This window comes from Mustela putorius, unplaced genomic scaffold, assembly GCF_011764305.1.
Source record: "Mustela putorius furo isolate JIRA1106 unplaced genomic scaffold, ASM1176430v1.1 tig00000580_pilon_pilon_pilon, whole genome shotgun sequence".
NCBI classification, from domain to species: Eukaryota; Metazoa; Chordata; class Mammalia; order Carnivora; family Mustelidae; genus Mustela; species Mustela putorius.
In genome coordinates, this window is record NW_025421423.1 from 11,552,982 (window position 1) to 11,564,578 (window position 11,597).

At 44.9% G+C, this 11,597-nt stretch overlaps 1 protein-coding gene across 1 annotated transcript; it reads right to left on the reverse strand.

The window, feature by feature from the left end:
* Positions 1-10,924: 10,924 nt before the first annotated feature.
* On the reverse strand, positions 10,925-11,338 carry LOC123392495 (tubulin alpha chain-like). Its single transcript, XM_045081789.1, has one exon. It carries the CDS (start codon positions 11,336-11,338, stop codon positions 10,925-10,927), a length of 414 nt encoding a protein of 137 aa, XP_044937724.1.
* Positions 11,339-11,597: the final 259 nt, after the last annotated feature.

The window sequence follows — 11,597 nt, forward strand, 5'->3', positions numbered from 1 at the left end:
TTCTCAAAACTGTGATACCATCTAAAATTTGGGCTTTCCAAGAACAACTGGACCAAAGTTGATGTAGCAGAGCTGGCAGCAACGAATTAAAATAGTTCTGAACCACTGATTGTTTTAAGAAAGCATACCAGGGGAATGTTAGGGGTCACATGTTGTCATTCATGAGTTTTATTTCATCACCATGCATTACCTCGCAGCCACAGATTTTCCACAAAACCAGATGAAGCCATAGTAGCTGATCTCCCACAGATGGGAATGCAGTTGGGTCTAAGCAGAGCTAACTTCCTAACATGGGTTGAGCTAACTTCCTAACACGGCCTGGCTAAGTCCTGTGAAGGTGCAGAGCAATGGTACCAGGCAAGATTATAGAATTACTCTGGTATGATGCTGCTATTGTGCAACTGGTGAAATTAAGTTACAGGGGGAGGGTTGGATATCCCAACAAATAACTCCAAGAACAGTAGAGAATTTGTACCCTCTTAATCCATTTGATGTACAGGGTCTTCCCTTTTTGATCTTACCAGGTTTCGGTAGACCCGATGGGTGAGGAACAGTTAGGGTTCAACTTAGATTTGGAAGAATGCTGTTAGTTTCCATCCATCCATTCATTTACCTGTATTTCATGAAGTCCTATTATATGCAAGGCATTGGGAATTCCGCAGTGAACCGGAAAGATAGCAGCTCACAGCCTGGAGGGGAAGACGGCTTGAAACTATTAATGACCACATAGGGTGTTGGAAGGTCTGAGGTATATGGAGCTTTGGTTTCTCATGACCACAACATCAAAACTTGTTCAGAGAATGAGAAAAGGCCTTTTGGAAAGACTAAAATTAAAGTTGAGATCTAAAGAAGGAAGAGGAATTCGTCATGAGGATGTGAGATGGAAGGAGAGAAAAGTTGGTGGTTGTGTAGTGTGGTTCAGGGCAAGGAAGAGCATATGCAAGGGACCAAATCCAGAGACAAATTTAGATTTACACATCTCTGGAGTTGTATAGGACTGTTTCTGATGCATGTGATGTAGTGGAAAGAACAAAAAATAAAAAAAAAAAATAAAATAAGGGGTCAGGTGTTTGGCTCCCAGCCTTGCCAGTTCCTGGCTACATGACCTTAACAAATAGCATAATCTATCTTAACCTTAGTTATCTCATCTGCCAAATGGTGGTAAGAATACTTACTTCTCGGGGCGCCTGGGTGGCTCAGTGGTTTAAAGCCTCTGCTTTCGGCTCAGGTCATGATCTCAGGGTCCTGGAATTGAGCCCCACATCGGGCTCTCTGCTCAGCGGGGAGCCTGCTTCCCCCTCTCTCTCTGCCTGCCTCTTTGCCTACTTGTGATCTCTGTCTGTTAAATAAATAAATAAAATATTAAAAAACAGAGAATATTTCTCAGGATTATTCTGAGAATGGGATGAGCTAATGGATATAAAATTGGCCAGCATGGCACTAGGTTTTATATATCTTCTTATTGAAGCTGTCAGTGACCAAAATTGATTGATTTTACCTAGCCCAGATCATTCTTGCTGTTGTCGACACATGCTGACTGCATCAGCTCAGCAAGCTTTTACTTTCTCATTCAGGTCAGTATGGATTCAGGTACCTTGAGAATATGAAGGAGGCGTGAGGCAGGGATCTAAACTGGGAATTTAGTTGGGAAAAGAAGGTTAGTCGGAAGTGGTGTCTGTCTTCTATACGGTCTGTCTTTCTCCATCTCCTTCTAGTCCATGGGTTTTACAGGGCATATAAAATAGGTCATCTCCTTATTCCCAGTGATAAGATTTCCAAGTGCCTCACTAAGTGAGTGTTCAGCACATACCAGTTAGACAGAACCAAAGTTTGAGAGCTTAGAGAAGAATTTAAAGAGCAGTAAACTCATGATGTAGATCAGAAAGATTATGGAAGGAAAACCTGGTAGGTCGGGGAAGTGAGTTTGGAACGTTCAGCTTTTGTGGATGTGGCCAAAGAACCTTCAGAGTGGTTGTACTGTTTTCTGCTTCCACTGGTGATATATGAAAAATCCAGTTACGCTACATCCTTACTTGATATTGACGGTCTTTTTGATTTTAGCCTTTCTGGTGGGAGAGCAGTGCTATTTCATTGTTGTTTTATTTTGCATTTCCCTAATGACTAATGATTTTGAGCACCTTTTATATGATTACTAGCCATTTGAATATCCTTTTGGTTAGTGCCTATTCAACTCACTTTCTCATTTAAAAGTCACTTGTTCTCATCGGTTTGGGGGAGTCCTTTATATATTATGGACTTTATAAGTCTTTTTTTGGATATACATACTGCAGTTCTCCTCTCTGGGTCTGTAACTTGCCATCTTCCTCTTCATGGTTTCTTCTGATTAAAGAAATTCTCAATTTTAATGAAAATCAGTGTATCAGTTTCTTTTTCCTTAAGGTTAGTTTTTGTGTATGTGTGTGCTGTTTAAGAAATCTTTACCTACTCCAAGGTGATGAAGATGTTCTCCTATTTGTTTCTTTTCCTTTTTTTTTTCCTTTAAAAGATTATATTTATTTATTTGACAGACAGAGAGCACAAGTAGGCAGAAAGGCAGGCGGAGAGAGGGGAGGGGAAGCAGCCTCCCTTGCTGAGCAGTTAGCACGACGTGGGGCTCGAACCCAGGACCCTGGGATCATGAACTGAGCTGAAAACAGAGGCTTTAACCCACTGAGCCACCCAGGCGCCCCCTATTTGTTTATTTTCTAGAAGCTTTTCATAAAATTTTTATTTTTGAAACATTTTCAAACCAGCAGCAAAGTTGCAAGAATATAGTATAATGAATTATGTATGTCTTTCACTTAAATTCATCAATTAAGAATTTTTTGATAACTGTTTTTTTTTTTTTAATAACTGCTTTTTTTTTACCCCTAAAGAAATGCTTGCATGTGGTTAAAAAAATCCAAGGGGTCTGAAGGATAATGAAAGGGCAAGTGAATCTTCTAATTGCCCTGACCATGTTTTCCTCCACTAAGGCAACCATATTACACTTTCTTACACATGCTTATAGATTGCTTACACATGCTTATGCTTTTCCATAGATATATATCACTATATTTATGAACATTCCTTTTGTTTATTTACCAAGTAGGACATATAAACGAGGCTGTTCCGAACATTGCTCCTTTACTGAACAATGTGTCTGAGTGACCTTCCCCTATCAGCCTTTTTGGGAAATGACCTTACTCCTTTTGGGGGCTATAGATAAATGATTTGTATGGAAGCTTTTTAATTTAAAGCTACTGATTCCTCCTGAAGGGATCAGTTAGGTTGTGTTTACTCTTTTCTTATCACACACAGTGCTGCAGTAAACATCCTTGTGCATAGGACTTTGTGTGATTAGGCAATGAAATGGTTCATTCCAAGGGTATGGGTGTTTACAGTTCTGTTGCTTCTGGCCAAATTACCAAAAAGGTTATATTGGCTTAAAACCTCCAGTAGCACGTGATTGGGCCTTTCCTCTTCCTGGAGGGGTAGGATTTAAATAAGCAGAGAAGAGGAAAGAGAACACTTAGAATGGAAGAGCTAGCATAAACAAAGACATAGAGTGAAGTTTCCTTTTTTTTTTTTTTTAAAGATTTTATTTATTAATTTGACAGAGAGAAATCACAAGTAGACAGAGAGGCAGCCAGAGAGAGAGAGAGAGGGAAGCAGGCTCTCTGCTGAGCAGAGAGCCCGATGCGGGACTCGATCCCAGAACTCTGAGATCATGACCTGAGCCGAAGGCAGCGGCTTAACCCACTGAGCCACCCAGGCGCCCCTAGAGTGAAGTTTCTTAACCTCCCCATTATTGGTATTTTTGGCCAAGTAGTTATTTGTTGTGGGGGCAGTCCTGTGTGTTGTAGGATATTTAGCAGCGTCCCTGGTCTCTACCCGCTAGATCCTGGTAACCAGCCACCCTTTCCACATATGAGGTGTAACAACCCAGAAGTCCTCCCCACATTGCCAAGTGTTCCCTGGGGGGCTAATTCCCCTAGGATGAGAAGCCTGACTTGGAGGAAGGGATGCTTGAGCATCAAGGTACAGCGGGTGTGTGCATATATGCGCATGCACATGCGTACACGTACAACACTGAGAGGACAACGTGGAAATTGTGTTCTTGAGGGCTTCAGGTTTAGTCTGAGGAGAGATATATTTCTTTTCTTGACTATCTCATCTTTTTATTTATTTATTTATTTATTTATTTTTTTTAAAGATTTTATTTATTTATTTGACAGAGAGAGATCACAAGTAAGCAGAGAGGAAGGCAGAGAGAGAGAGGGAAGCAGGCTCCCCGCTGAGCAGAGAGCCCGATGCGGGACTCGATCCCAGGACCCTGAGATCATGACCTGAGCCGAAGGCAGTGGCTTAACCCACTGAGCCACCCAGGCGCCCATCATCTTTTTAAAAAACCCACGTTGTGGGACTCCTTTTTCTAGGTGTTTTTGTTCGGTGAGTTGACAAAGTCACAAAACAGTCCCTCTACCTCTTTATTAATAATGAGCAACACAGGGCCGGTGCTTCCAGTGCCCACACCTTGATCATGACCTTCAATATCATTTGAATCTTGCTATGACGTGAAAGGGCACTGATTCCCTGACCAGGGAACTGAGGCTCAGAGAGAGGGGTAGAAGCTGGTGTTGTCCCCTGAGCCGGGGTCACTGCACTTGCCACTGCTCTGCTCCAAGAGGCTATACCAGCTGACTTAGCCTCTGTAGTTTCTGAAAGCACAGTGCTGAGCCATTCGCATATATTTTAGTCATTATTTCCACTCTCCGTTGAACCTTAGAATAGGCTCTAAGTCACCATTCTCTCTTTCTCCTCACGTTTTGGTTTATTTTTGGAAGTGAGATCGATGCATTGCCCTTGGCTTTCTTTCAGGAACCTCTCTGCTGCTTTTCTAACCACACCCAGGGGTACAGCGCATGGTTGGACCTTCATGGAATATATGACAGCCCCTTTCCGGCTCAGTTTCCTGATCAGCAGAATGATAGCTATGCTCCCACACTCTGCAGGTCTTGGTGTATTATTATTAAGTTTGCTTTTTGATGGAGATAACTTGCTGTCTCAAGCAGTAAATAACGATAAATATGTAACTTCAACTTCATAGTAGATGCTCAGAAAATGTTTGTGGAATGACAAAATGTATAATCACATGGTTACCAAGGAACAGTATCGCCTGGGCAAGTATGGAATCTGCCTGGGTCCTGGGCCTCAAGGGCCCCTGAACTGTGGAATGCCGTCCCCAATATTTTCCAGGCCCCTCCGGTGATCACGATTAACCAGGGTCAGCTGTGCCATCCAAATGGTGCTGTTGAACCCAACTTGAACCCACTTCAGTACTGGTCCTCTTTTCTCCTCTTTAGCATGTTCTGTAATCCTCTAGCTAATGTGTGGGGTTGACCAGGTACCCCAGAGGAGTAACTATGGGATGTGTGCCTATGGGGTTGTCCTAGAGACTCCTGACTTGGCCCAGTTCCAGGAGGGCTGCTTAGTTAAAGCATCTTTTCTTGCTGGCCAAGGTGTATTTCTTTTGCAGAATCACTTGAAATTGGGCTGTCAAAATGGTGCTGAAACACTGATTTTAGGTGACTCAGATTGTGTATGTATATATGTGTGTGTGTGTGTGTATGTGTATCTCCATCTGTGTGTGTGTGTATGTGTGTGTGTGTATCTCCATCCCACAAAGATATCTTCATGGGCCTCCACATACCCTAAGGGTAACCTTGTCTAGTAGGCCATCATTAATTCATTCATTTGGGAAGTCATTCAATGGAGTTCAAGCCTTCAAATGACCCCCAATTAAGTGGAGTAGTCTTTTCAAGGGCTATATTGTTATTGTTATTGTTATTGCTATTGTTATTTTTTTAAAAAAGATTTTATTTATTTATTTGACAGAGATCACAAGTAGGCAGAGAGGCAGGCAGAGAGAGAGGGGGAGGCAGGTTCCCTGCTGAGCAGAGAGCCCGACTTGTGGCTTGATCCTAGGACCCTGGGATCATGACCTGAAGTTAAGGCAGAGGCTTTAACCCATTGAGCCACCCAGGTGCTCCACTATTGTTATTGTTATTATTAGTGTGAACATAGGCACGGGACCTCAGACAAAGACATGGTTGATATAGTGGGCACATGGCGTAGGGTCTTGGCATACGAGAGGTTACTTTCATGGAGGGAGCTCAGTCTTAAAGAATTACTAGAATTTTTCCAGGAGGAGTATGCCACGTTCAGGGATCAGAAAATAATTCTGTGGAGCTAAAGGACATGGTAGGACTTGGAGAGAGATGGGAGGTGAGCTAGAAAGGCAAGTGGGACCGTAACAGGAACGATCCTGTTACCAGACTGAGGTTTCTGAACCTCTCTTCTGAAGAACATGCAGAGTAACTGAACACTTTTTAGCCAGGAAAGAGACAGTCATGTGTCTTGCTTAGGAAGTTCATCCTGTGCGCTGGCTTTCTGGGAGAAAAGCAAAGCAAGAGTCAAGGATACCCTTTTGGCAGCTCCATGTGAGAGGCAAGCGGCATCTGACCGAAGGTGGTGACCATGGGGAGGGAGAGTCTGTAAGGCCTCAGCTGGTTGGTCCTCAAACCCTAAAAGACTGGGAGAATCAGGGTCATCATTCCCTCTCCATTGGGTTGCCTGATTTTTTTTTTTTTTTAAAGATTTTATTTATTTATTTGACAGACAGAGATCACAAGTAGGCAGAGAGGCAGGCAGAGAGAGAGGAGGAAGAAGACTCCCTGCTGAGCAGAGAGCCCGATGCAGGGCTTGATCCCAGGACCCTGGGATCATGACCTGAGCCGAAGGCAGAGGCTTTAACCCACTGAGCCACCCAGGCGCCTCTTTGTTTTTGTTTTTTAAGATTTGTTTTATTTATTTATTTGACAGACAGAGATCACGAAGTAGGCAGAGAAGCAGGCAGAGAAGGAGGAGGAAGCAGGCTCCCAGCTGAGCAGAGAGCCTGATGTGGGGCTCAATCCCAGAACCCTGAGATATGACCTGAGCTGAAGGCAGAGGCTTTAACCCACTGAGCCACCCAGGTGCCCCTGGTTGGCTGTTTTTGTAATGAGCCCATTTTCCTTCCATCTTCCTATCATTCTCTTCTGACTTGACTCTACTCCCCTTGTCAGGTGAAATGAAAAATGCGCCGAAACACAACCATCTCCTGGATGTGAGGGCAGCTGAGAGCCATGATATCCTATGCAGCCCACACTTAGGAAAGCCTTCCAGAAAATCTTGCAAGAGTAGAGAAGGAAGGAGACAGATGGTTTTAGCCTGATAGAAAACCTTCCCAAAGCCTTCCGATTTATCCTGAGGGACTTCAGGTAGGCTCATCAGATGCCTTCGAGGTGGCACCAGGCAGGGGTCCCAGCTCCTCCAAGAGCTCAGGTAAGGGGTCTGTGGCCTCTGCTTTACACTGTCGTCCAACCTGCCACTCCAGAGCTCCCTTGCACAGACTTCTTCGCCCAGCAAGGTTATGGATCCCCATCAGGACCTGTTGCATCTCTGGAAATGACCTCAGTCTTTAGAATATTTGTTCTTTTTGGCTTTTCAAACAATGTCCTCGTTTTGCCAGAGGAAAAGGGAAAGAGACTCTCTAAACGAGCAGGCCACCCTTTGTTCTGGGCCCATAAATCTGGCGCGAACACATGTCCGGCCTTCCCGCCCCTCCTGCATCATTGTCCCTGCTGCTGATTAATAGGTCAGAGCTAACTTTAAACTGGCATTTCCTGACCAGCCCATCTCCCAGCCCCCCTCCTTCCCCTCCTGCCCAGTCGTTCTTTAAAAACCCGCCGTATTTTAGAGCATGATTTCACTCCTCCTTGCAATCTCTTCCTCACAGTGGGCTCCCATGCGACGGCTCTAACTTTGGCCAGTGCTGTCTGCATGGCTCAGGAGCCGGCCCGAGGGAGGGCTCTGGCTGAGGGGTGGGCATACAGCGTGTGTGGAGGGAGTGTTGTGCCACATCTGGCCTGTCTCGTCTTAGACAACTCTGCCTGCACACCACCCTGGGGCCTCATGCAGAGAGGCTGTTCTGTTTTGCCTTTGTCTTTCTTTAATGTCCTGTGCGTTATTGAATTATATCTCATCCATGAAAAACGATGTTATAGAAGAGAAGGTACCGACATGGAAAGATGTTTTTGGTGTTGACCGAGTAGAGAAGGGTACAAGAGTGGAATGTATCTGTACACTTCTCACAGTAGCTTTCTTTTACCTGCTTAACGACGAGGTAGAAGATACATATACCTCAAAACTGGCTTCCGTTTTGAGAGCTGTCCTGTAAATTTGGGATAAGCCACCGCTTCTTCACCTATGGCTACAACCTCCAACTTGTTAATAACTCAGTTAATAAAAATTCCAGTGGCATTTCCAGCCTTAGCCAGCTCATCTAACAACAGTTTCTGTGGATTGAAAACCTACTGATACTGGGCTACACCTGGGGAAGGCCACAGCATCTCACATAGCTTAGCTCAGTTAGTGGTCTGAACAACCCAGTGTTACCCCATTTTATAGGGAGGACGTGGAAGTCAGCAGAGGGTAAGAGGCTGGTGGATAGTCACACAGCTCGTAAGTGAGAGTGGACTGGCAATCCAGGTGTTTCTGATGCCAGAGGCTTTATTTTTCTCAATATTCTACCTCCCTCATAGTCAATTTGGGGTTTGGAAAACACGATTACCATGTAAAAATCTCAGTAAGTTTAGCAAGAGACCTTCTACAAGTCCACAGCTGGGGGTAACAGAACTTGGTTGGAAGATCTGGTGGGGAGGTCAACTGTGGAGCTTCAGGGGCCTCCCTTACACTCCAGTGAACAACTCCTTCACTTCTTGGGTTCGAGACAGCTGTGCACCTCTAGACCCCAAAGCCTTTCATGATAGTGACATCGAGGATAATAAAAGTGCACAGAGCTGGTGGTTGGCTTCTCTGCTTTCCCCTCATTATCAGCCAATCAGGAAAACAAATTCATCATAAATAAACAGGGCCTAGGAGCATCCAACAGAAATAAACAATGGGGAACATTGAGCAAATTCAGTTTGCATCACTAAAAATTCTGGCTTTGGAAGACCCTAATTCCTTCCACATTTCAATCATTGGACTCTTCTGGAATAAATAATGCTCTGGATTAGTGGTGATGAAAGACCGAGATAATCTTAACTCACTCACAGGACATTAAAAAAAGGCAAAATAAAACAACCTTTTGTGCTTATTGTTGTCACACACCGTCTCTCAATGTGATCCCTACAGTTGTGTTCAGGTATGCTCTTTCAAGGCTAGGGAGGCCGTAGTTAGTGTGAAGACTTTAGAAGATGTGGATTGGAAAAATAATAATACAGGCCACTCCCAGTTTCATCACGAAGATTTGCCCATTGTTGACATTTGTTGTATTTTTTCTTGAAGGGGTGTATGTGTGTGTGTGTGTGTGTGTGTACACCTAGCTATATGGCTAGGTAGTAGGTATATTGAATAGGATTAGGCTGTACCTTTCCGTAGCCTGCCTTGCTCATCCAACAGACAGAGTATCTTTCCATGCCAGTAGCTATTCTATAGTATCATTTTGCATGGTGAAGCAGAATTCGTGATCTGATCTGCCATGAAAATGTTAACCTATTTCCTGTTTTGTCCACTGCTTCTGATATTGGTAGTTGTCAGGGAATTATTTATTGAGACCTTCCATGTGCTGAATTCTTTATGAATCTGTCCTCATAGGTGGCAGTGCCCTGCAATGGAGTAACCTCGGTTCCAATCACATCTCTGTTCCCTACTATCTCTTTGACTTTGTGTAAGTTACTTAAGTTCTCTGTAAGTTACTTGTGTAAGTTACTTAAGTTCTCAATTACCCTCTGTGGAAACAGGGGTAATGAACCTTTCCTCAAAGGGCTGTTGTAAAATGCAGTGAGGTAAGATACACAGAGACTCTGGAAATTATATGAGCAGGCGCGCAGCGAGCGGTTGCTGTCACTGTTGCATAGTGGGGTGCCCCATCCAGCCTGAGGGAAAGAGGTCAGGGTGGTGTCTCTGTGGGGCTGAGGAGACTGGGTGAGCCCTGAAGGGTGAGTTGGAGTGAGCAAGCAAAGGGGAGACTTCAAAAAATTCCTCTGGGCCTCTGCTTTAGTTATGCAATATGGAGCCAGGGGTCCGAGGGAGGACACCTTTCCTAATTTGCCCCTGGATATAGGGGATGGTAGTGAGGGAGTGCTGTTGGCATATTTGTTGCTATCTGGCCACGTGAGAGCAAATAGGCACTGTGGCCTTGCAGGTGTGGCTTGCTTAGGACCCTGGAGGGCATGGAGCTTGAGGCTGGCCACGGTGGTGCCTTGAGAGCAGCTTCCACTCTCCCTTCTGCTAGGCATTGCACTGTAGGAGTTAAGGGCTTAGGCTGGCAAATCTCAGATAGATCTGAGTCCCAATCCCTGCTTCCAACATTTGTCTGATCTTCAAATCTTATCTATAAAATTGGGACAATGATATTAGCCTCAGATGGGGTCACGAAGATAATGAGAGCTAATATATGCAGGGCTGACACCTGAAAATCTAAATAGGTAGTGACTGTGGGTTTTCTTCTCCACCTGTCCTGCCTCCCTTACCTGCTCAGTGACTCTACCTCCTGCCTCTGCGTGGCCTGAGGAGAACTGACAATGGCCCGGTGTTTACAGAGGAGAGCAGACAGTGAGGGGAAAACACAGTGGATGGGAGCGGGGTGTGGACACTAGGGGAGAAGGGTTGAGGGCTGAACCAGAAGCTTCAGATATACCTTGGGATCCAACGTTCTGATCCAGACTGGACAGAGGTGGCTTCCTCTCATGTTACTGCGACCTCTAGGCTTCTGTTTGAGTTGAATTTTGGAACAGCCGTACTAAAAAGCCAAATAAACTACAAATTTGTTTAATGAAAAGAACAAAAAATAGAAGTGAGATAGTCCCAAGACAACAGAGTGTAAAATCATAGCAGGTTAATACTCTTTACCCTCATCCTCTCCCTCTGCACTATCCCCTCTAGCCTCCTCATAATCCTTCTTAAGGACAGCCATGTCCTCACGGGCCTCAGAAAACTCCCCTTCCTCCATGCCCTCACCCACATACCCGTGAACAAAGGCACGCTTGGCATATATCGGGTCAAACTTGTGGGCCAGGTGAGCCCAGGCCTTTGCAGTGGCTGTGGTGTTGCTCAGCATGCACCCTGCTCGCTGTGCTTTGGCCAGGTCTCTACCAGGTACCACAGAGGGAGGCTGGTAATTAATGCCCACTTTGAAGCTAGTGGGGCACCAGTCCGCAAACCGGATGGTATGCTTGGTCTTGATGGTGGCAATGGCAATGTCGACATCTTCGGGAATCACATCGCCCTGGTACAACAGGCAGCAAACCATGTATGGGGTGATTTATGCCCTCCCTGCTGGGGTGAGGCTTTCAACAGATGCTGTTAAGAAGGAAAGAGAGCCCAGCAGCACTGGGGATTTCCCATAACCTTGCCTGGAAACAGGAGGCAAACCTAGAGGACTTTTTGAAATCTCTCTCTGGGATATATGGATGGTTTTAACTGTAGGACAGTACTAGTCAAAATGTGGTCCACAAGGCTGGTCCATGGTGAGATATAAAACTGAGAGCAAATGCTAGGGAAATTTTATA

What these genes read in the sequence shown, in the direction of transcription:
- LOC123392495 (XM_045081789.1), bottom strand. Translation starts at nt 11,338, where the DNA reads ATGGTTTGCTGCCTGTTGTACCAGGGCGATGTGATTCCCGAAGATGTC.